At 36.9% G+C, this 27,053-nt stretch overlaps 1 protein-coding gene across 1 annotated transcript; it reads right to left on the reverse strand.

Moving 5' to 3' along the window:
- Positions 1-26,407, reverse strand: Pdss2 (Decaprenyl diphosphate synthase subunit 2). Its single transcript, XM_083141404.1, has 6 exons — positions 25,873-26,407; positions 21,396-21,524; positions 19,618-19,819; positions 16,277-16,525; positions 8,611-8,775; positions 1-2,703 (listed from the first exon to the last, which is right to left on the reverse strand). The coding sequence occupies exons 1-6, from the start codon at positions 26,223-26,225 to the stop codon at positions 2,548-2,550; spliced, it is 1,254 nt and encodes a 417-aa protein (XP_082997530.1). The 5' UTR covers positions 26,226-26,407; the 3' UTR covers positions 1-2,547.
- Between the last annotated feature and the right edge of the window lie 646 nt (positions 26,408-27,053).

Consider the following 27,053-nt stretch of genomic DNA (forward strand, 5'->3'; position numbering starts at 1 on the left):
ACTGGTTAAAAAAATATTTATTTCAATAAATAACAGTAACAATTAAGATTGTCAAAACTGTCTAATTTAAATAGTCCATAAAAATTATAAAAAATTTGAACATCCACAAACCCATAATAAAAAATAATATATTGACTAAAACAATTAGTTACAAAACTACAATTTATGCATATATAAAAGTATCTTAAATACAAATATATAGCATCTCTACACTGCCTTATCCTGTGCCTATTAGTATAACATTGACCAAACAATATCTACATGTAAATAAATACTACTGCTGTTTAAAACTAATAATACACATACGCAATACTGCTTTCGCAATAAAAAAAATGCATGTATATGTAATTAATAAAGCAAATACAAAACGATTCCATATATGAATGGAAAATGTGCAAATTTGGGTGTGTGTCATTAAATGTTACTTTATTTTCCATTCAAATGTTACCAAGTCTTACAGAAGAAAGCTACAAGACTGACATTTCTATCTCAATTTCTAATAATAGTTTCATTTGTATAACTCTTAAAGGTGTTGTTACACCATTCAAGCATATATAAAAATTGTGTGGCACTGAAAAATTTCAATATTTGGTTGCTGAATCATTTCAATCTCAACCCATGAATCTATCCATAAGCAACGTGATTCTTCATATTTGTAATTTAATATACCTGTTGAAAGTTCCTAAAAATTGCTGATAAGTTAAGTTGGCACACTGTTGACTGTTCATACACAACCATTATGAATTTTCAATTTACGCTCACTTGACTTAAAATGAATCAAAAATAGGCATATTTAAACACACTACTCGGAATTAATTACAGAAACATCCACATATAATACCATAACCATAGCCAATAAATATAGTTTTATTATGCTGCAGGGTGGTGGTTAACAATGAAGTCCAATATTATTGCAAGTGCAGGTGACTGATTTTCTTAAATATTTTTGATAAACATCTGTGAAATCACTCTTAGTAGTAGCTTTGACTAAAGGCCTGTACTGCTTTTTTTAGTTTTGTTTTTATCATGTTTTTCTAATTCTTTCCGGCATTTGTTCCAAGACTGAATAATGTTTATTTTTACATCAACCACCATGAATATGCACAGAATCTTTTTCTAATATCATTACGTGTATAGATGCCAATATATTTTCTTAAATATTTTACTATTTTTAATGTTTTTCATTACTCACGTCCTTTACAGGTTTGAAAATCCTTCTCTTATCAGCATCACAATCTGATTTCAAAAACAACAATAAAGAAATAATGGACACACCAAGTTCAAAGACTGAATCAACAATGCATGTAGTAGCTGCTACCGTCTCCAACTTAGACTCCACAACCTATGTTAATGAAGAAACTGGTCTTTCGAAATTAATCGAAAAACCAATACGAACTTCAATGCAGAAATATGGAACTTTAAGTACACAAAAACAATTACGTACAAGCCGTACCAAACCCGTTGCTGACTATTCATGGTGGTAAATTGCAGATGGAGTATGCATATAAGAATTCCTTAAATGCCAATCTAGTTTATAAAACATTATAAGATTACAATATTTCTATTCCATTAGCACCGTGCCTTCCTTGCACGTACTGCAGTGTTCAGAAACATAATTTACAAAGGAACCCTCATAATCTATTTATCTAAAATTAACAGCAAACCTGAGGCTACCAAAATAAAATTAAATATTGTAATTTGATTTCAATTACATACCATTACCATGAATGAATTTTAAGTAGAGAGAAATGCTACGTGTTGAAAGACAAACAGTCATGTATTTAAGTACATAATATCTTGGTTAAGACTTTTATCGAGTGATTGTAAATTTTTATTCTGATAAAAATAATACTCAAGGAACACTCAGTACATAATCAACAGTACCAGTTACCACAATAATGGAATATTTAAATACTACAATACATACAAGATATAATGCAATAAATAAGAAATATTTCTCTAATAATGCAGCAAGTGCAGCCCACCATTACAAACTATCTTTAAGCTTCACAATGGCTTAAATGTTTACATTGATGTACGTTGCAATTCGTTCACCATAATAAGTCAAGAACAAACATGCTCTTTCTGTGAAAGAACTCACTGTTTCATGAAAACAGCTTTTCTTGTTTTATGTATTTCATGAGCTTGCTATATAGGTGTGTTAGAACCATTTGGCACCTATCTTACACATGCTGAATTTACATGGGACACCATTTTGTAAATGGTTGTTTCAGTTCTCCATACATAATATTTATAATCAGAGATTCATCAGTTGTTACTCCATAAACTGGATGTTTTCATTGGAAGTTAGGAACAGAATAAGAAAAAATAATATAAGTTACAGTTCACAACTTAACCAAGTACAGAAAAAGTTATATTTATCCCCATCCTGTGATATCAGTGCTAAATATTTGCAATTGCAACCTGTCCAAATACTGAATACATTAATAAATACCTCGGTTTACAAAACAAAATATTATCGTAATACTCATCTTTCCGTTATGTTTGTCAATTGAAATTGAACATTTTGAACATTCTACATTCCAGTTACAAATCCGCCATAGCACAGATAATATTGCTGAGAGCAGTTTTTGCATCACAGTCTGGAAATACCTCCAACACATCCAGGGCTTTCTGGGAATGTTCTCTCTCTAGTTCTTTAGTTAGCTGAACCCCAGGTCCTTTCAATATGGCATCTCGAACCTGAAAAATATCACATAAATAAGCGCACTTCTTACAATGGGATGATTAGGCTACGTTGATTGCAACAGAACTTCGTAACCCACTTGTATTTTCATTTCAGATCACATGCTTCCACTCCCTTCATCACAAATTTATTTGTGAGATCTGAAAAATGACAATAAACAAATTGTGGACTGTAGTGTGTGTGAGCCATCATATTGTTATATCTCGCTTTCATTTGTGCCAGTTTGATGGAATCATATTTATTATTGTCACCAGAGGTCAATAAAATCTGTTAAGCAATGATGTAAAAATGCAACCTCACAGCCCTTCAGGTAGTGCATTTTGGATTCTGACACAGGGAGAGGAAGTGGTATTTCCTCAAGAGAGATACTTCGTTAAGATGTCCAAGCAACCACGATATGGAGAAGAAGGCTAAGTACATTCTATACTAGTTTATTTTCCAAACTTGCCCTCACTATTTACATAATTATAAGTATTTAGTTCCTGAACTTTCTCTTCCATACTACATGGAGAAGTGATTTAATATTGAATCATTGTTTTTTTAGGATAGCTTTAAAAGATGAGAGACCCATTTATTGATTGAGTGAGTTTGTGTTTTAAGTTCACTTTATGCACAGTAAGGCTAATCGGGACTGAATCTACAACTTAAAGTGGGATCCAAACCACTATGTGCCTCCACCAGGTATCAAACCCAGGACCCCTTCATTACAAAGCGAGGATGCTACCACTGTGCCATCGGGGAGGCCCTGAGACACCCATTTAGATCACTTAGTTCAGTTGAATGAATATCCATCAAACTGGTCAATTGAGAAGAGACAATGTTTTTCTTTTAGCGAGTTTGTTTAAAAACCTATATTTATGTAGTCTTATGGTGCTTGCACATCATGTAAATAAACTCGCATCAAAGTAAGAGTGTTGTATCTATACATTCATAAAGCATAACTGCCTCATAGCAATTTAAGTAGACCTTAAGACTTTAATCTTCCACTGCGCATACCTACAGATTCATAAGCATTAAACAAGCCAATTTAAAGTGTATAAAATGTATTCCATAATCATAAGTTGATAGAGAGGAGTTGCATGTAATTCAAGTAATCATCAGAAAGGGGTAACGTCAGTTTAATGGCAGAAGAAAGGTGAAACTCTTGCCTATGAAAGAAGAAATGCCATGGTTCTCAAATGAAACCTTCAAAACCAAAGCGACATAACAAGGTGCAAGAGTCACTTGTCGCTTGGACTGGTCCGTTTTTCTCAATAACGTGCACTGTTTCACCTTGGAGTGTTTGTCGCTTGTCACGTGTGTGAATTGCCCATGTTGTTTGTTGCCTGCTGCTTATCACTTCAGTCTAAAAGCTCCCTAATTCACACAATGTTTCAGAGGTATTCTAGTCGAGACATGTCACTGAAAGGTGGGTGCCCTGGGAAAACTCCTCACCCTCTTTGTCTGAGGGTACGTCATTTTCCTGAAGCCATCCTAGTGACTGGGAAGAAACGCTCACCAACAAGTGTTCTGTATACAGTAAGATGCAGGATCCTAGATAAGATAAGATGCGAGGGCAGGTACTATTCTCCAAACTGTATTGTGGCACTCACTGTGTGTGGCTCCCATGCTTCCAGATTACAGATTTATGATAATTTTATATGTGTAATTAGTGACCAATGTTCAACATTCACTGTGAATTATTTCGTAATTGCCAAAACAAGTTTTTTATCCTAACACTGTAAGTTAGAGTAATAGCATGTAAATAAAATACAGTAATATATTTTTCACCAAATGCATACAGCCCTTGAATATAAATCCAACTACTAAGATTTTTATTTTGATTAGAATTAGTAATTTGCATGCAGCCCAAGATAACTCAGGATACAAATCAGCACATTTTCTGGACTTCTATTTCTGTTTATTTTTACAGATTTATGAAGAGATACCTGCCCTAATTACTATTCCACATTAAAGAAAGTAATATCAATAATAAAAAACACAATTATTACATACGTGAAGTTTCGTGTTTTAATTTTGAAAATTGGATAGTTGGATAATTTCACTCCTTCATCGACTAAGGGTACAGCGTAAGGGGCGGAGATGGTAATGCATCACTTTTTTTTAATTTATTGGGGGGGGAAACTATCCAATTCGCAACGCGTACACACAAAACTTCACATCATAATATTTAAAAAGTGTTTACCGCATCCATCATGAAAAAAAAATCCCAATGAAATGTGAATTTAATTTGGTGAGGTTGAACACATTTTCAAAATAATGCACTACGAGAAGAGCACCCTTTTATCAGACATTTATTTGTGGTTTTGATCAAACCAGAAGAATAACTTTACAATGCAAGCAAAACCACATACAAGAAGAATCTACTGAAGGTGTAGTGTAATGGCATCTTAACATGATTGATTGATTGATTTGCTTTATTTTACTTCGCTTCTTGTGCCACTTTTGGCTAATTTGCGAAGATGGGGATGAGTGATATGATGAAATTCATGAATGGACACTCAAAAACATTTATGCCCAGGCCAGGATTCGAACCCGGGACCACCGGCATCATAGGGTGATGTGCAGGCACCTTAACATGAGTAAACCAAGTAATTTAAATAAAGTAACAGATTCATACAAGGACACCAAAACCAATAACACATCAATTATTAGTTTTACGAATTGTGTGAGTACTTGTTTTGGCGTAGTACATGGTGTCCAAAAATTAGGTACCTATTTTGTTGAAATAGTGATTTTACTCGCAATGCTTTTCATGGTGTATGTTCATTACACATTACTTTCAACACATGCACCATCCACATCACGACACACTTCCCTTCTGTCGGCAGTGGCGCAAAAAACGTTCTGGAGCATTGCCGGTGTTATGGCGGTAGCAGCTTGTATAATGTGGTTTCGGAGCTCCTCCAATGTGGCAATGAGTCAAGTGAACACATCCTTTGATAAATCCCCACACAAGGAAGTCCATGGGGGTGATGTCAGGGGAACGCACCGCCCACATCAGGAGTCCTCCGGGCCCAATACATCTCCCAGGAAATTGACCATTCAGGAACATGCGGACATTTAAGGCATAATGGCATGGTGCCCCATCTTCCTGATGTGGGTTCACCCGACCCATGACCACATTGGAGAGGAGCTTCTAAACCTAAACCGCATTACACAAGCTGCTGCCGCCAAAACACCGGCAATGCTCCAGAACGTTTTTCATGCCACTGCTGACAGATGGGAAGTGTGTCGTGATGTGGATGGTGCACATGTTGAAAGTAACGTGTAATGCACATATAACATTGCAGCTAAAATCACTATTTCAACAAAAGATACTTAAATTTGGATACTCTGTATATTTTTATCTTCAACAGTAATATATGATAACCAGTAGCGTAGCGTCCTAATACGCCCATACGCCCGGCGTTTCCTGATTTAAAATTTTAAAAATGCGTAAATGCTGTAAATATAAAGTAAAACGTGACTAATTATATACATGTTTGAGCATAATGGCATTATAAAAGCTATTTTTTTTTGCGATCCGTCTACAACGCTCCACTAACAGCTCCCCTTGTAGCATTTCTCTAACGTCTTTGCTTGCCGGACGCCGGCTAGGTTTGGCGTACAGGACTATGCCTGCGTGTAGGCAGAGAGAAGGAGGGAAAGCTTGTGGCTTGGATCTCTACAGCATGGGCAAAATGCTCTCGCCATACGTGGGCGTACGGAGACCTGATTGGTTCTAGGGGCCATGTGACCTTTCCTGCCTTCCGATTCAAGGCACTGTACTTCCGATGCAGACGACAGAAGTAGAATTATTCCTACCCGGATTTTAGCGCTCGTGCCTCTGCTCGTGCTGTGTGATGCTACAATACGCAATATTGACTGACGTATCTTTAATGACCTCTGCATCGTGTAATTTATCGCAAGAACAGTGAAGTGCATTAAAAACTAAAAGAACAAAAAAGTTCTTGTCAAACAAGTTGATAAAGTCCTCCTGGTAGAAGTTCAGCCAGTGGCTGCTCTACCACCTAACCCACAAAACTATTTATTTAAAAATATATTTTTTCGTTAGTATCTAACTGCCTAATATTGTGCCAGTAGGAAAGGTTTAGTATTCGTTTCAAAACTCTTAACATCCTATGATCTCTTGACAAAATTATTTTGAAATGTTTATCAGCATTCTCAAGATACAATAAACAGTGGTCTGAAACTCTGAATTACTACTAATAGGCACTGTTACGTCAGTAGTGTACGACTGTTGGATCATCCACCCACCTTCGTGTCAGTGTGTTTTGCACAGCGTGCTAAGATGCCAGAGGTTTCCGGTTCGAATCCCGGTCTACGCATGTTTGTTCTTTATGAGTGTCTCTTCATCAACTTCATCAATATCATCACTCATATTCGTATTTGCGATTAGCCAAAAGTGGTAGAAAGCGAAGTAAAATAAACCAAATCAATCAATAGTTGTATCATCCACAACAATGAAGTCTACTGTTGTTCTAGAGGCGCTTGTGATTCAGGTAGATTTTTGAATTACTTGCGTCATGCCGAAAGGTTTCCTTGATTATAAAATACTGTTTTGCTACACATGTGTTACATGTGGAGCAAAATACTCCGAATGGTGTGCGGTGTTTCTGACTTGAGCAATCTAATTAAAAATGGTATAAAACACCAGTGCTCCAAGCATTGCACACTGAGGCATCTTATTTTCTAGATAAAACAAGCATGGATCATGTTTTATCGGAACCCGGCTGACTTAATGTAATAAACACAATGAGATTGTGATTTTAAATAGACAATACATATGTCGGCTAATTCCATAAGTAAACTCTTTAACAAAAAAAAAAGGCCTACCCTTCCTTCTAACTTGGCGTTCCCATCCGAAATGCTCATGCTACGCCACTGATGAAAACCACAATTTATCAATTATATCACAATAAAAGGAGATATGAAAAGGCATGTACCACAATAACTATTGAATTTAGCACTTTCATAACTAGGCTTCGGATAGTTATGCATTTTGCATATAGCATCTGCAAATGCATATTTTCAGTGTCTTCAGGATACATTGCATATTTTACCGATTTTTTTCTTACAAATGCATATTCTGTTGTTTCTGTCTGAAAATTTGTAGTTTCCTTTCCTTTGGAGCAATTCAGAAACATTATTCAGTATGCGTTCGCGAAAAATTCTGGCTACAAGCTCCTAAAAGACATTTGCTCTATTCATGAAGGGAAACAAAATGTGGACGTAATTCCCAGGGAACTGCATGTTTCCAATATGTTGAACTTACAACATGAGCCTATTGTTTCTTGTGATGTGGAGAGAATGTTTTCAGAGTATAAAAGTATTCTCGTGCATAACAGGCATAACTTTACTTTTGAGGATCTGAAACAATACAAGTTATTAAGTGCAATAAGTAACCTTTCATGCTGAGTAGAATGAGAGACAGATGGTGAAATTCCACCTTCAGTGAAGTCAGAAACAGTTAGTGGACTTATGATAAAGATACATATACAAAAACCATATATAAAATATGGTGAATTGTCAATAAGGTAAGCCAAACCATATTTTTTTTTACTGTAAACAGTGGAATTAATAAATAGTTACAAGCTATGGCTAAATTTTCTGAGTTCAATGTATATTTTTAAAATTGTAAATGCATATTTTGATCATTTAAAGAGCATATTTTGAACATTTTAAGAGCATATTTGCATGCATGTTTAAAGGTTTTTTAGTGCATAACTATCCGAAGCCTATTCATAACTATATACATTCCAAGTGATATGTTCTGAAATCAGTTCGGTTATTTTCTTTATGATTTCTTGTTCTAAACTAGAAAAGTCCTCATACATTCCTTGAAACATTTTTACATAATCATTCCAGTGTTGGTAAATCTTCCACATCACTGAACTTACCTTCACATAGTTCACATTATCAACTGATTCTTTGCCTTTGTCGATTTCCTTGAAAAGGGTTGGATCATCTTGAAGATGGAATATTACAGGAGCCGAAGTAAGATTGAATCTGGCATCTGGTGGGAATTGAGAAACGCCAACAAAAGGTTCCAAGTCAAAACATGCCTGAAATTAACGGAGAAAAGATCAATTTCATTTCAAAAGTTTGTGTGTTGTTTAACCTTTACATGATCAATGATACCCAAGGGCATCACCATAAAAATAATAATGGAAATTACAGATTCAAAGTATTCCGTAGAGTGATGTATTTAGAAGATATGCATAATTGGCCCATGGTCTTCTTAATAATGGTTTCACCTTTCTCCGTAAGCAATAGCAGTACTGACTTGGGCCAGTACTTAGTATGTGAATAAGAAATAAATTTAAAATGTAAATTTACTTTTTGAGTTCAGTCCCCTCTTCTCCCCATTCGTAACAAGGTTATATGGAACAAGTTTTCTCAGCTTATCAGCAAGGTTAGCATCCAACGTTTCGAGCGCATACATTGCTTTCATCATTAGGGCCCACCTCCACACTTACATACATACATAACTTTGCACTGGTCTCCAGTTCAACATATCCTGATGATGAGAGCAATGTATGCGCTCGAAACATTGGATGATAACATCGACTTAACCTAGCTGATAACCCGAGAGCACTTTGTTTGAATCACGTCGCCAGGCAAGCTACAATTCCTGTTTAAGGTAATATGGATAATACACTCTGAATGCCTTTGACAAAGGCCCATTATATACATATTTTAACTGTCTATATTTATGTACCATATTTCTTTGAATTCAAGTTGCCATCTTGAAGGCACGCCTTATTGCTTCAGCTTTTGAGGAAGAAAACATACTTTCAATTTAGGGTGAACAGATGTACAAATTGGTAACAGCATACAGTATTACATTTATATTGTTGTTACATTATTGTTACATTTGGAATTAACAGTAAGAAAATTTCATGAACGCTAATTTTTATCAATACTGGTATTTCGATAAAACATTGAGGAAAAACTGAATATAGAAAATTGCAAATACTATATTATGCTAATACCGAGGTATAGATCCACCAACCCATCTGAAACCCTGGCACGGGAGCAGATGCTAGTGTCGCTAGTTAAAGTTATGGAGAAGCCTATAGTTCGCACATTTTCTGAAGTTTCAGAAAGCTTGGTGGATCTATACATATACTCTGATCCAAGACAGAATCAAATCTAAGGCATACATAGGTTTTCAACATCCAACCCCCCCCCTCCCCCCCAAAAAAAGGTGCACCTTACATTCGAGGAAATACAGTGTGTGTGTGTGTGTGTGTGTGTGTGTGTTTTGTGTTTGTGGTGTCTACACACTATGCACATATCTTTCTCTCTATATATATGTGTGTGTTATGTAGTACTACTACGCAATTTGAACATATGATTCCTATGATGTCATCACAATTGTAAAATTACATAATACTGCCATGATGTGATATCATTTGACTAATTTTTTCAGCTGAATGTCGAAGATTTAACTAATGAAAGGATCAGGTGATAGCGGTGGAATGGCAAAACCTCACCCACTATTAAAGGAATTTTTATCATCAGTCTACTGAAATTTTTGCTTAATAATATTCACAGGTTTATGCATGAGATTATCAAAACATTAAAATAACTGTTGCTGAAATTTACTTTGCCAAATACTTTAAGAGCAATATTAATAAAAACTGTGCATGTTACAAAACTATCAGAGCACTTGAAACTGTGAAAGTGTTGTGTGGAATTTAGCAGGACACCATGAGATACATGGGATCCAGAAACATATTGGTGATAACATTCCCGCTAATACTTTTTGATACTAATATAGATAAGAGTATTGACTCAGCTTCTCCCTGTGTATGAACAATGTGTGTAGAAAAATTCCTGGCTGATATAATTGAAAATTCACCATGTTCTAAATGTCTACTTAGGCCAGACACACACAACAAAACATGATATGATGCAACACGATGCAGCAGGATAAGTCACTTCATTTCTGACAAAGGAAAATAAATGAAAGTAGGCTTCTCGTGTTATCGAGGTCTACATGCAACTGATGAAAAGACAATTGCAGTACGTACATACTATTTCTTGTGTTCCGATGATAAAAGAACCTCCTGTAGTTGCTGTATGTATCCAATAAATGAAGAAACGAATGTATGTGGCTTGTGAACTACATCAAGATGAGGACAAGTTCTTCAATTTCATGAGATTAGCATAAATAGCACGCTGCAACTTCAAATATGACAAAATAAATAAAACTATGAATATCTCTATAATACGTAACCATGATTCACCATTTCTGCAATTAAAAGATCGGTATTAACACGACACAGCTCTCACTGCCACAATACTATCCCCAGGTCCAGAAATTTTTGGCTTCAATTCCAGTCTGTAATTCCAGGTCTGTGGCTGATGCGAATGGATTTGTGCATGCACAGATCACATTATTGCAAGTTGCTCCAAGCAAGACCAAATTTCATGGACCTTCATTGTTCCAGTTTGGGAAATAAAAACACAGGGTTTTCGAAAATGATTGTCGGGGTTACAAACAAGCACTGTATTTTACGTAATACATGCAATTTTTTGCAAAATGTTAGAAAATTCACAAGTTCTTATGACAAAGTCACAAATGTTCCATGTGCTCGCCTCGCGATATCATGCAGATATCTAAGCGATAGTCCATTTCCTGCCACACTCGGGATAGCATATCACGTGTAACACTGTTGATGGAATTCGTTATGCGTGTTTTCAATTCCTCGATGGTAGTGGGTAATGGAGGATAGTAAACGGTATCTTTTACGTATTCCCAGAGAAAAAAATCGCAAGGGGAACGAGGCAGCCATGTTAAAAGGTTTTCATCCTCATCACTCCCGCACCCAATCCAACGTTGTGGTAATTTTCTGTTGAGCAATGATCGCACTTCACAGTGGAAATGAGGTGGGGCTCCATCCAATTGCATGATGAATCCCGTAACCGTTTTCTCCATGAAGAAGAATGCAGTGGCGTGCGGTGACATTTAAACTAGGGTACGCAACACGGGCCAACCAAAATGAATTATGGGGGCCAGAACCCCCCCCCCCTCCCTGGCCATCATGTTATTCAGAAAATAACTTTTTTCTACAATTTTATAATGGGAAATTTCTCATCCTTGTATCAATATCCAAATGTAACGAGGTAAAATATATGTATGATATTTTATATTTGCAAATATATTCTCATAGTAGCTACGTAGAGTCCAACAATTCACCTTTGTTTATTTCCTTCATGCAGTGCGATGAACATTGAACGGGAAGGAAATGGCTCAATCATTCAATCATTTTCCGTCCTTTCAAATTTCATGTAATAAATTTGATAAATCTCAGTATACTCTACTATTTCACACCTTTCGAAGAGGAAACCAACGAATAAGGCCAACAATAAAGTTTCACTGTTTTTCTACTCAGTCAATCACTCTGTAGAGATATTTTTTCTTCTTCTCAAAAATCAAAATGCCTAATATACTGCTTACCATCCTTCACAACTCCTACCTGAAACAATTTTTCCAAATCAGGAACAGACCTTCCATTTCGGATTGTTTACACTTTTTTCGTAAATTCCGAAACTCCCTTCTCCAGTATGTCATCAATAACTCCCGGTCCCCCTATTTTATCACTTCACAGCACCGACAAACAATAGAGATCCTGTAATGTAAATAATATGAACGAAACACTCGCTGAAAATTTCGCACGACACAAGAAAGCAAAAGACAACCTCACGCGGTACGTTGTGTCTGGTCCCGCTATGCCCGAAAACCACGCGTTCTTGTGGACAAATGAATCGGAGTTGCCAGTCGACAAAGTATTTTGTAGAAGGGAGATAATTAAGGACAAGTAGAAAATACGTTAGCATACATCCCAGAACACTTCAAAAGCTAAACTACCGTACATCACTTTGCAATGTCTGGTGGGAGGGATCCCATTGTAAGCATTGTGTTTTATTATGTTTTTCTTTTATCATTCATTCATATCGTCGGGTCAACAATCAACACCCATGCTATGGAACTCAAAGGAAATGTTGATCCCGAAAGGAGATAAACAGATACTTTCATACTCTGAGAATTGTGCGAAACTTGCAAATTGTTCACATATTTTCCCCTCGACACAGTGACAGTCCATTCTGGTCCTCACCTCCCTATACGAAAAAAAAAAAACTTGCTAGTGTAACTTTAACCTCACATAAATATTTTATATGTGATAGTTTACGCGTATATTAAATATGATCTTCCACCACTACATATTCTTGCCCTCCTGTCTGATTCCTGCATCACTTTTTATAATGTATTTTTATTGCAACCCAACAGTGATCTAGTGGCTGCTAAATGCTAGTAAGCTAAGCATTCCAGAAAAAAAATATGTTGACTACTGTCAACACTGCATAAGCTGTCAAAATCTTGGGCACCCTCGATGCTTAGAACCGGGAAAGAAGTGGGAGAGAGGGTAGGCGTGGGCAGACCCAAACACGTGGTCGAGGCTGATATGAGCCAACGGTTACCTTCCGAATTTCTAGGGTACCAAGCAGAAGAAACAGCATCTTTCTGCGGAAATCGGCAACGTGGATCAGGTGGGTGCCGAAGTCACAATCGGGATCATTCGGGACTGCCTTCAGGAAGGCAGCAGCGTGTTCGTGCGGAAATCGGAATTTCTTCCAGTGGAACTGCTTTCGGAGCGATAATTGTTGAATTTTCATGTTCGGGGAAGACGAAAAAATGTTTATTTTTTCTTACTGTGTTGTGGGTACGCAGTGCGTACCTTGCGTATCCTGAATGCACGCCGCTGGAAGAATGGACCGTACACCTTTTCTCGTGACACAGCACAAAAAACATTCACTTTAGGTGAGTCCCGAACCAATTCAACAAACTGATGAGGATTTTCCGTTCCCCATATGCCCACATTTTGTGTGTTTACTTTTCCACTTAGGTGGAATGTCGCCTCATCAGTGGAAACGAAATTCTCGATGAAATTGTCATCGTCGGTCATGAGGTTTTGCATATCACTGGCGAACGTTTCCTGTACACGACAGTCGTTACGTGTTAGCTTTTGATGCAGACTTAGGCGGTATGGTTTCATGTTGAGCCGTTTTCGTAGAACACTCCATAATGTTGTCTTTGGAATGTTTAGTTCCTTGGATCCAGCAGGAATAGATTTCTTCGGGCTCCGTAGTTAGGTTTCACGAACTCGCTCCACATCATGTTCCGGCACTGATGGTCGACCACTGTTTTTGCCTTTGCAAATGCAATCTTTTTCTTTGAATTGTGCATACCACCTTCTAATCGAATTGTCTAACGGTGCATCTTTCCGATATCGCACACGAAAATGTCATTGCACAACTGTAACGGACCTCGTTGCCTGATATTCAAGGACACAGAATGCCTTCTCACTAGCAATATCCACCATTTTGGAAAACTGCCGCCTGGCGGCAGAATCTGGAAACAGAGGTCTATGAAACAAATAAGGAACAAAACTTGTTGAGTTTCTCAACAATATCGTGAATTTGTGTTCACCGTGTCATTCACCCAAATCGGTTACAACAATGAGGAAACCCCGACAATCATTTACGAAAACCCGGTATATGGTGTATATACAAGGGGGTACCCAAAAAAAACGGAATAGTGATGCGCTGGGCGGAGCTTCCGTAGTATGAATTTTTCCCGCTAGGCAAGCGTTGAGCAACTTGTTGCGAGTTCAGTGCACCCAGTGTCTTTGCCGGGGAAAGTTGTCTCTGGTCACGGTGATTCTTTTCGTAAAAGCAGTTTCGCTCGTACCTCGTTTTTTGTGATGGCCGATGTAAGAGAACAGTGTGCGGCTGTGAAATTTTGTTTCCTGCTCGGGAAAAATTCCGCAGAAACTGTTGTGATGTTGAACACAGCTTACAAGGACAGCGCAATGGGGAAAACTCAAGTGTACGAGTGGTTTTCTTGCTTCAAAAACGGTGACATGTAGATTGATGAGAAACCTCATTCTGGACGTCCATCAACTTCCAGAACGGACGAAAATGTCGACAAAATTCATGAACTTGTGCTCGAAGACTGACGATGGACCATTGAAGAGCTGGGGACGTTATCTGGACTATCTTGGAGCTCCGTTCAGCGAATTTTAACGGAAGATTTAAGAATTAGAAGGGTCGCTGCGAAATTTGTACCTCGGAATCAGAGTGACCAGCAAAGAGAGTGTCAAGTGGAAACATCCGTGCTTTGAAAGAAGAGCTCCAAAGCGACCCAGGCTTTTTTTTTTCCAAGGTTATTATTGGTGACGAGACATGGTGCTATTCTTACGACCCCGAAACCAACCATTAATCAAGCCATCATCACCTCGCTCCAAAAAAGCTCGTCAAGTAAAATCAAACATCAAGACAATGCTCATTTGTTTTTTTGATGTGAGGGGGGGATAGTGCATTCAGAGTTCGTTCCATCACATCAGACTGTTAATCAAGCTTTCTATTTAGAGGTTCTGAAAATATAACAGTGTGGGACAAAAAAGGCCTGATTTGTGGCAGACGGGAGACTGGTGTTTCCACCACGACAATGCACCTGCGCACACAGCCACCTCAGTGCGCAAGTTTTTGGCAAAACACAGCATGACTCTCTTGCCCCATGCCCCTTACTCACCTGATCTCACTCCCTGCAACTTTTTTTTGTTTCCCCGAATGAAGAGGGACATGAAGGGACAACGATTTGACGACGTAGAAGAGGTGAAGAAAAAAACGAGGAAGGAGCTGTCAGCCATCACAACAGATGAGTTTAAAAAATGTTTCCAACAATGAAATCACAGATTGGACAAATGTATTAAGTGTCATGGAGAGTACTTTGAAGGTGATAATGTTGTTTTGTAAAAAAAACATGGCTTTTAAAAAAATCCAGTTTTTTTTTGTACACCCTCGTATATGTAATGAATTACTAACTTTATCCACAGGACTTACTTTTAATGCTAATATTAATTTCAGTGGTTGCTGCGTTTGTTGTGCATGCTGGATTTCAGTTGCTGCAGTAGCGAGAGCCAAATGTGATGCACCTGCCTGCTGTCAATATTTAGCTCATGCGAAAAGTGCACAATTGCATTTCCGCATAAGCTAAATATTGACATTTGTCTCTCGCTACTGCAACAACTGAAACTCGGAGCATGCAGCAGACAAACTGACTACACCAGCGCTCTTAGTGGCACACAGGGAAACAACAGGAACCGGAAGCCCACCCAGAGTGAAGCAACGAAGTTTCCAAGTGGATGGTGGCAGGGGCTACCGAAATAATAGAACCACTAAAAGTAAGTCCCGTGGAAAAAGTTGGTAATTCAATGACATGTACTGACCTTCACTGCTTTGTCACAAACCATCGCAACCTGTTGCAATGTGACTTGAGTCAAATATTCCATCTGATGTGCAGCTGCCCATAAGTTACCATGGCAAAACCTTTACTGCGACGCTTTTGCAACAAGAATGACTCGCCACGCTGTGTCATGTCAGATCCAGTGTGCAGCTGGCCTTAGAATGAGCAAACTGCGAATAAGTACACAACAAGTGGATAATTACCTAAACAATTGCTTACCAGAATTTCTGAGAAAAGAAATGCCTTACCTGCCAAGCAAGAGCCAGGTGCTTTCCAAAAAGATAGCCCTTCCTCTGGAGATTTTCTTCATGGCCAGCAAGTATTAGTGTTCCCTGACAGGATTTGCCCAGGAGGCTTCCAGCTGAGAGGATGTTTCTTGTTGTCCAATCCTGCACAGTCATACCAGGGGCTGGTAAGGGATTGTTTTGCTTGTCCCTTGGTCCCACAAATTCCCCCTCAGTTAAATCCCTGACGGCAGCACTCATTAATTCAACCACCTAGGAGGTAAAGGACAAAATGTATTCAATGTTCAACACAGCAAAAATGCCTAAAAAGAGGGGAGGGATGCAGAGAACATATGTGTTATTTCTGATGGTAGCAATGACTCCTGCATTTTATGTTATAGAAACAAGTTTCACATTTCCTGAAAAACCTAGTTTAACTTGTTTCTTTCTGCATCTGGTGTTTGTGAACTCTTTTCTTAATCTTATTTTATGAAGTTGATATAGATATAACAATGCAATGTGGGCCAAACGTCAAAATCAGATAAGTATTTATAGTGCAAGAACGTATTGTTTGCAAGCAACATTGCAAATACATGATGTAAAGTTGTCATAGGTTTAGAAGAATGTTTATCTTCCTCACATGTGTTGCATCGTAATAATTTGTCTGATTTCTAATATGGGTTAGTCAATCGGAATAGCCCCATTTACTAGTTTGCTGCATTTTTTGACTCTCTTTGCACTGAACCGTCTAGTTGGTTACACAATGCAACACCGACTCATTTACTTTGTCGATTCGGTGTCAAGTAGTGTATTTGATGCCTGCACCAGTTGCACTACCTTCTGGAGCAGTGTAGCATGTGGTGTATGGCCACGTGGTGCGTGCTAACTAATCAAATGACCATTTAAAGCTGCAGACAGGGATTTGTTGAATCTTCTGAACTTGAGCACCGCTATTCATCTAGTTGGTTGAACTTAATTTCCTTGCACCAGCCTGACACTGGGATACACCTGCAGTACAGTGTCAAAAAGTGCACCCAACTAGACGGAGCTAACATCACGGTTAGGAGTAAGGTTTCCCGATGGAAGTCCATCTGAATGCTTCTATTAAAAAAAACAATTACGAAGTATTACAGATATTCTTGTTCAATTTCACTCTTTAATGTTTAGTTCAATGTAGATTCTGCATTGATTATCGTATTTTCTTTCTTTCATAGTAATAATATTAATATCCGATCATGACTTTTGATCCATCCTATATAGGTAAAAAATGTTTACCCAATACTCATAAAAGTTGACAATACCAATCTGTTATTAAAATGGCAAATGTTTAGTCTAGAAGCTACAGAGAACGTTTGGAGGTTAGAGCAATTTTAGGGTATCATTTAAGCATTAGTTTCGTCAAGGTAGCTTTTTAACAATAGTGTGATGTCAGGAAGTATCAGACGGCCAAAGTGGACAAGTAAATCACCAATGGTTCCAAAATTAGATCTTTTGATCTTCAATTTTCAGGCAAACACTTTGAAGAACTCCTTTGGAAATCTGTAAGGTGGTGAACCTATAACCTCCTATTTACATATAAAAGTTGCATAACAAAACTGCATGGAAGAGTAATTTTTAAATTATTAAGAAGAATTTTCACAAGAAGATAATTTTATAACAGAAACTGGAATTTACATTTCTCTTGGCATGCACAAAAAAGATGTATAACACAGAAACTTGGTAAAATAAAATAAAATAAAAATATAGGATCGACCAGGACTCATAATGCACATATATATAACAGCAGAAGCATAGGGCTGACAGTGATCCAGGTTTGAGTACTGGTGTAACGGAATAATTTGGCAAGTTTGTACATTAGAAATCAGAATGTATTGGTACTTATATTGTAACATATCTTTACAGATATATATTCAATATTTTTATTGCTCTTTATTGGCATTATATACTGCTCTATCGAAACAATACCGAGAATTGTTCAATAAAACTCAAAATATTGGTTTAATCATCCAAATCTATTTTGTCACCTTCAAACTAGGTCCTACTTGACACTTATGCCAATGGATAATTCAGTCGTCGAAACTCTTCTTATAGGCACTTTCTCGTATGGCCTTGAGCTCCTTCTGCGAATTTTGTTTTATGGCTTCAGTGAACTCAGAAGTGGTAATTTGAGTTTGGGGAACAAAAAAAAAAAGACACACTGGGCCATATATGGCGAATACGGTACTTGATCGATGATGTTCGTTAAGTTTTTGGTCAAAAATTCAGATGCAAGGATCGATGTGTGGGACGGTGCATTATCATGGTGCAAAATCCAAGAATTGTTCTTTCATAAATCTGGCCTTTTCTGGTGAACATTCTCTCTCAAACACCTCATAACACCTAGATAGTATTGTTTGTTGACTGTTTGCCCCTCCGGAAGGTATTCTGAGTGGATAACGCCATGATAGTCAAAGAAAACAGTCAACACGACTTGGATTTTCGAGCGACCATGACGTGGTTGTTTCAGTTTCGGCTCGTTATTGAAGTGCCATTCCGAAACTTGTTGGCTGGTTTGCATGTCAAACTCATAAAACCCACGTCTCGTCACTCGTTATGATGCGTTTCATGAATGTAGGGTCTGAATTGGCTCGTTCAAGCATGTCTTCAGCAACCTGTTTACAGTGCTCTTTTTTGAAGAAAATTGAGCTCCTTCGGAACAAGCTGTGCAGCGATTCGTCTCATGCCCAAAACATCAACTAAAATGGTGCGAACCGATTTGTGAGACATGTCCAGATCCTGAGCCACCTCCCTTAAGCTTCAATGACGATTTTCCATCACCATTTCCTTCACTATGTCCATGTTTTCGTCGGTCGAAGATGTTGGAGGTCGACTGGAACGAGGCAAGTCTTCAACCACTTCTCATTCTTCTTTGAATGCTTTGTACCACTCGTATGCTCATGTTTTCGACAAAACTGACTCACCATAGTCCTTCTCCAACATTTTCAATGATTCAGCACAAGAAATTTCATTGGCAACACAAAATTTGAGGCAAACTCTTTGTTCGATATTTTTATCCATATTAAAAATCACTTGAGGTTGACTAACTTAACCAACAGCTGTAAACAAACTGGTCGACTGATCGTGCGAAAACTCTACGTGATAATTAGGTACATTGGTACAAACTTACAGCAAAAAAAAAAAAAAAAAAAAAATTCATACCTTTTACATGGGCTTCTTAAATGAAGAATTCCCTGTATTTATTTGACAGAAGGTACACACAAATATTTATAAAAGCAGCATCTAATTCTGTTTATAATTTCAGGTTTCAGGAAGCCAGTGAGGAAGAGTTAGTTTGCTAAAGAAAAATGTTCACTACTCCAGCTTACCTCTGAGTTTCTTAATGATGCCAATTCTGCACAAGCATTTGCAAGGAGGTAGTCACCACTCAAAAGAGCAATCTTATTGCCAAACGACATATCATGATATGACCTTCTATCTGAATACATTCCAGGATATATGTTAATAAGACCCTTGTGGACTAAATGGCCTGTGCGTATCATTTCTGTGACTTCCGCTAATCCCCTCTGGCTGAAAGATTAGACAGAAACAAAACATTTATAGTGAACTAACCTAATTCAGTTTGAAACAGTGAATTCTGTCATTTTTCTGACTGTACTTATGCACTGTTGTGAGAGTTCATTATTGCTAACTGATAATTAGTTAATCAATGTATGGAAGAGTCTATAATGGATTTTCTCAGTGATTAAAAAACCTCTGTATTGAGAATTCTACATTTAAAATTACAAATATGGATTATGCATACACAATCATACAAGAAATAACAAAGTGGTATAACTTTGAAACCAAATTACAGTTCATTTATAGAAATATTAGGTCTGTGATAGAAAATTCACCACTATGCTATTTCTGCCATTAATATAAATTCACTGATTACTCAGACTTATCATTATTCTATATGTATATCTCCAGGAAGGTAAATTGAACACTTGATTGATAATTACTCCGGTACCCTTGACCCTCTGTAGACCCCTGGAGAAAGTGAAATATTATGCATGATTTTTGAAGATTTTGTTGTTTATGAATGTTTTCAGTTGATTTTAGTTCTAGGAAATGTGTTATTGTGAAGTACAGTACGTCTGTTGTTTTAGCGTATTACTTTACCATGTAGCAGAACAGCAAGAAAGGCTTTGCACAAGTGAATATAGCACCCAAACGACTTTTGACAACAGCAGCTATAATTTTACGTAGTTAGGTTAGGATTGTTAGGTTTGGTACTGATAGCTATTTTCAGTGCGTTCTTTCGCTATTTTAGTGTGCGTACAAAGTTTTTACTAACAAAAAGTGGCAAAAATACTCTGAAATTGCAGGTTTTAACTTATGTGGGCCATTCTTTGGGATCAAATATCTCCATTGTTTGTGCTTTCCTAACGCTGGACACACTTTTACATTACGTAAAACATTGAAATCTGTCGATTTAAAAAAAAAAAAATAGACGTCATTCTCGAGGGGGTACAGTGGGTAAACAGCCCCATTACTTCTTTGAAGGGGGTGCCAACATGTTTTTACTTCAAATTTTGAAGTCTAATTTCTTCATTATATGAACGTTTGTTTTTGTAATATTTGGAACGTGACTTCTTCATGATGAGAATGATAACAATAAGAAGCCTTTTGATGGTGTAACTATTCTACTTCTATGAACTTCCAGCATTAAATTATTAATATGTTACTATTTTCTTCAACAAAAACACATTCCTGTTAGGTTGACAGTTTCCAAATATTTAAATGTGTTTACAATTATTACACTGATACTGTTTAAAATAATGTGCAATACTCCAAGTTTAAAATCTAATGGATGTATTTGTGTTACACATGAATGACTACTACATTGTTATGGGGAATAAAATCAGTCTTGCTAGGTAAGAAATTTACCCTTGTTACTAGTCTTATGGAGGGGGATGACAAATCCCTGGCATTCCCCCATTGACTTGATATTAAGTTTAACTGACTGTAAGTTTTCATTTCAGTTAGAAAACCGAACACTTCATAAGTATCCCTTCAAATTGTGTTAATATTTCAATATTATTATATACGTAGTTATTTGGTACAAGGACAGAATATTTTACCTAAGAATGTAATGCAATACCTGTGCAGTACTCCAGCTGCTTTGTCTTCCTCCAATTCGTCCACCTTTACATGCCCTGCTGCCTTCGAAAGGAGCAACACAATAAGGCCCCAGGCTTGCATATTATTCCTTCCATCATAAATCAAGCTTCTGTAAAATAAATGGGGGCATTCATTAGCACATTTTCAGGATAAAGCTTATGAAATGAACATTACTGAAAGCTCCAAAAGTTACAGATGAACTGCATTCATGATTGCCTCAAATGCTTCTTTTGCTCAAAATGAATTGTAGAGTAACACAAAGAAAAATGATGTACTTCAACGACAGAAAACAATATTCACGATTGCCTATCTATCACTCCAAGAGCAAAGCAGTGATCTTTTTCTCAAAAGGCTTTAGCGCCAAGGGGTAAGGTAAGTATCAAAGTACAAAATATGTACATAAATATGCAACAATAATTGATAAAATATGTAGGGCTACCTAAATATGTATTATCAACAGGATATGTAGCTAAATATGTAGTGTCAAGGCATATGTAATGTTAATAATAATAAGTATCGAAAACAATTTCAAGAATTGTGCTGGATATTTATTTTATTTGAACATATTCAACATCATTTTAAGGACATAAGTTGTTCAAATTAAAATTAAATTTATGAACTCAAAACAGCACAGCAACGTGTACATATTTAAGAAACCAATTTTGTCAATGATAAATTACTTTTAACATTGCAAATTATTGTAGAATATGTAAATGTAGGGGCAGATTCAAGAAGAATTAATCCATACAGGACTTACTTATGCTTCATTACAGACTGAACCACTCTTCCATGTTTTCAGATGTTATACACTGCCATCGATCCGATAAAATGTTCTTGAGTTTGTGTTTTACGTCCACTTTATGCACAGTAAGGCTAATCGGGATTAGACCTAGAGTTTAAAGTGGGATCGAAACCACTATGTGCCTCCACCGGGTATCGAACCCGGGGCTCCTTGATTACAAGGCAACGACATTATTACTACACCATCAGGGAGGAAATAAAATGTTCTTGTAAGCTGAAAAAGGAAGGGGAGGAGAAATTCAATCATATTTTGATAAATAACAGTTTCCGTATTTCTTTGATATTTAGCCTGTCTTTCGACTTGGGAGTCAATTTTTGGATGACCCTAAGCACTACGCATCTCATTAATTAGAAAATATGACATCTACATTTTTTCTTCATGTTTCAGAGATCGAAAATATAAGAAAAACAATGAAGATAGGAAAAAATACCAAAATATGTTGTTTTATGTCAAGTAAATGAACAAATATGTAAAATATGTAATATCCTGGCAAGTATGTAAAAATATGTAGCATAAAACTTATGCAAAATCATGTCAGTTACATAATTTGTTGACATTTTCCTGTTCAAGGCATGTATCTAGATAGGAATAGAATATGCAATTACAAACAAACCCAAGCTCTATTTATGACAATAATCTATTTGTATGAAGCACACACAATTTCAATTATTGCAGCAATTTCCACATTAAGAATTACAAGGAATATCCTGTACCTATTTTCTTTCATATCATTAATAAAAATCACAATAACAGAACATACTCGACTGATCATTGCGACTAATGTACAAAAAATCATACAAATTTTTGAATTCACAGAAATGTTGCAAGGAAAAGAATCACATGTAGCTACGAAAATTACATTTAATATTATTACAAGCTGACAAATTGTTAATATGACGGAGACCAGTGCCCCTAGCAGATTTCATCAAGAAGTGGAGCTGGCAGGGTAACAGTTCCAAATGTTTAATTACTTTTTGCAAGTTTTATAGGAGTATCGGGAAGTGCTTTAAAATACTGGAAATAATTGTGGAAGTAAGTTCGAAGCTTGGAGAAACTAATTAACACAGTTAAAAGCTTCACTAAGGATTATTTAGAGAAATGATTTGAAAATTAACTTATGTCAGCATCCGTGCTGTTCTTTCCACTCATCTCAGACATGGATCATTAGCTGATTTTCATGCAAGGCTCGAAGGGGGTTTCGCATGTTATGTGATCAGGTTTAAGGACATTGTTTTAATGCTAAGAGCCCTAAACCTGACCTACCTAACAACGAAAGCATTTAGCAATGTAATACCCATTCTGACCATATGCATGTAAGGTAGTTGACAGCAGCAGTCCAGGGTAACACTTTCGTATAGTGGAAACGGATTTCTTCATTTTTACAGAAGAAACTACTTACGGAAATCATTTTCTGTATCATCGTTGAAGTTCCTCAATGTGTTTTCTTTCGCCGTGTAATATTTTTTTTTCTATAAAAATATCTCTCCGACATGCAATTCCTGTTGCTTCCATACATCAAGGATGGTCCATGCGTTTCATGACATAACCCTCTGTCAATGTTTCCAAACACGCCTTTTTGTTGCAAGATTTTTTTATTTTTCGAAAATTCTAACAATGTTTGCCTAATCTAAACGAACCTTACCGGAAATGGTTTGTGGGGCTAATGTCAATGGTTTGTGAGGCTAACGCCAATGGTTAGTGAGGCTAACAAGGTATTCGCATAATTTCAAATCCAGCCACAAAATTAGGTCTTTTTTGGTGAAGAAGGTTGGAAACACTGCATGCACACTCCAAATCGACAAAACACAGCCACAACGCATGATGAACCAGTACGCTATTGCCACATTGTGTGTTACAGAACGGGAAAAAGGAAAAACAGTGAGTATTCGTAAATTTAAAAAATATGGTAAATGTCTGTTATATCGGAGACACATTTCTAACGCATATTTTCAGTTTAAATGGTTCGTACTTACTATTTGTGTATTGCGGAACCTATTTCAAGGTGCCATTATGCTTTTTACACGAAAATAACTTCGATTTTTAACATTACCAGTAATTCTTTTGGATCCTTTCTTCCGTTGCGGAACATAGAACATTTCGCGCACAGCTGTGGATCATCACGGGTCGTGCTTGTGTTTTGTCGATTTGGAGTGGGCATGCAGTGTTGCAACCTTCTTAACCGAAAAAATACCTACTTTCGTGTTCATTATATCATCACAAACCATTGACGGATAGCTCCAAAAACAATTCACGGATAGCCCCAAAAACCATTCACGATAGTCCCAAAAACCATTCAAGATAGTCCCAAAAACCATTCACGGATAGCCCCAAAAACCATTTCCGGCAAGGTTAGGTTAGGTTAGGTAAGCATAGTTAAAAAAAATTCAAATAAAAAAATTCTGGTAAAAAAAAAGGCACGTTTGGAAACACTTCTTCCTCTCGCGAGACTGCGTGACTTTCGACACTCGCGCCATCTACAGGTTCATAATGGAAACAACGGCATAATGTTGTCGCTTCGCACAAAAGGCTACTTTATTACATCAAAAGTGCTTATTTTCTGTTGTGCAGCATTTCATAGTGACAAAATACCTCCACGAAGTTTGATAAATGCAACAGAAACTCATTTCCGTTAGTAGTTTCTCCTGTAAATTTGAAGAAAAGTGTTTCCGATATAACAGACATTTACCAAAAATATACATTATTTTCATTAGAAATTCATTATTACACCTAAAGAAATGTTCCACAATGTAGAATTGTAAAATAGCAATGTAAAAAAGTGCGAAAGAAATGATTTCTAGGTGTTTCCACTATACGAATGGCTGTTCAAAAAAACAAAACATATAGGAGTGTATGGTATGAAAAAATCGTTCTCCAGACAATTATCAGTAATCACTATGACTCTGAAGTATGTGTCAACAGACATAAATAGAAATTGAACCACGTAAAAAAAAATGGTATGTATCACAATTCATTGGAAATTAAACAATTGGAACTTGGGCAGAAAGTACAGATGTCTGCTGTTTTCCACACTACCTGATTAATAAGATTCCAGTTGTTGATGGTAATACACCATCGCAGGTATTACATCTATCCTATGCCATGCAGTTTTTACAAGCTATCACAGGTTAAATAAATAATTATTTATCCCTAAGTATTGTTATCTTTTTTATGGTTCTCAGGTTAGGTAGCCAAGTTCGGCCTTCCTTCCCAAGTAAGTAGTATTTACTTCTTTATAAGTGGCACTGTCAAATAAAATGTGAATGCTTTATGTGATACTTAGTGCCTTACATTCAAACTCTACTCAATATGAGAAATTTGTTTATCTTAAGAACATTAATTCTTCCTGAATGAAATAAAACGTTTTCAAAAATTCGAGGGTGGACGGATATATACTGTTTCCAATAGAAACTTTCTAAGATCGTTCTTCGAACTTTGTTTTGTCATTTGACATCTTCCACCACTACAAGATACATTAACACCTAAATAAATATGTGCTATTTGCCTTGCCTATAATGATAAGTACACTTGCATTTCGTGTTCGAATTACATCATAGTGAACAAATATTTACACTAGAATTCATTAATGGTACGATTCAATATGAATTAGAACTTTCACAAGTTTTAATACTAATATATTGTAAATAGAAGTACGTACTTTGCTGTTTTTAGCAATGGATGATTAGATCCAACCAACTTCCTCAGATGCAAAGCCACATTCGCAATTTCATCACTTAAAAGCCATCGAAGACTCAAAAAGGACGTCGGATACCCCACAATTTTTTCGGCTTCCGACACAGCTCTATTCCAATCAGGTTTTTTGTTTTGTGCTTGTTGTTCTGTAGCATATTTCGTAACAGAGGTGTGAAAATGTCTTGTACCACATAACACAGAATACACTTGCATAGACGAAGTGAAATTTCTTCTAAAATTCTTTGCCTGTGCCGTCTGACCCAAAAAACACGATCGTTGAAATAAATTCAACGTACATATCCTAAAACACCCAGCCATATTCAATGTTAAAATATTTTCTTCATTTCCACTAGTTGCACTAAGGATACGAATCACCGAAGATATTCGTTCAGGAACCTCCAAGTACAGTCAAGAAGAAATAACAAATAACTGTTTATTTCCTCCATTGCCCTAGGCTCAACAACACTACTGTTAAAGACACGATTCAAGGTCGCGCCACTGATGTATTTCGCATTGTTGCCATGTTTGTAGGAAACGAAGTATTTTGATGAATATGTTTGCACAGGTGTACCGCATTATGTAAATCAAACAGTGGTATTATAACAATCTAACCACATTAATAAATCACCAATAAATGATAAACAACAGAAAATTTCCATCGTATTTTTCTCGACGTGCAACTTGTCATCGCTGCGTATGGTACTTGCACGAATTTGCGGTCAATGACACAGATTCTGAAATGCACTTCTGTTGAGGTCATTCATTTAAAAACATTCGGAATTTCGTACTGGACTGTTTGAAGCAATTTTAAAACTGGAAGTAGGACATTTCACGCTTGGCAAAATCACTATGCCAACTCTGTAACGTAGGAAAAGAGATTTTAATTAATGGTTCGCCTGATTTGAGATTTTTGCAAGTCAATAAGGCCGGCAGATGTGAGTTTCGAATTGCTAACAGCAGAATATGCGGTAGAAGAGTTAATAAAACCTACTTTCTGTTGTGTTCGAACAGTGGCGTGCCCAAGGGGGGGTTGGTGGGGGTTATAACCCCCCCCCCCTTTGGTCCAGCATTCCTAAAAGAAAGAACGTCAAAGGTATGCAAATATGACAAAATGAAGGCTGACTACCAAGAAAAACTACACATAAC

The sequence above is a fragment of the Lepisma saccharinum genome, chromosome 20 (assembly GCF_977018435.1).
Source record: "Lepisma saccharinum chromosome 20, izLepSacc3.1, whole genome shotgun sequence".
In the NCBI taxonomy this organism is placed as follows: Eukaryota; Metazoa; Arthropoda; class Insecta; order Zygentoma; family Lepismatidae; genus Lepisma; species Lepisma saccharinum.

Excerpts from the sequence above, each read along its gene's own strand:
- Pdss2 (XM_083141404.1), bottom strand. The coding sequence starts at position 26,225 with ATGGCTGGGTGTTTTAGGATATGTACGTTGAATTTATTTCAACGATCG. Across the intron at positions 19,820-21,395 it reads GCAGCTGGAGTACTGCACAG|CCAGAGGGGATTAGCGGAAG; the intron begins GTATTGCATTAC and ends CTAATCTTTCAG. Across the intron at positions 16,526-19,617 it reads CATCATTAAGAAACTCAGAG|GTGGTTGAATTAATGAGTGC; the intron begins GTAAGCTGGAGT and ends TTTACCTCCTAG.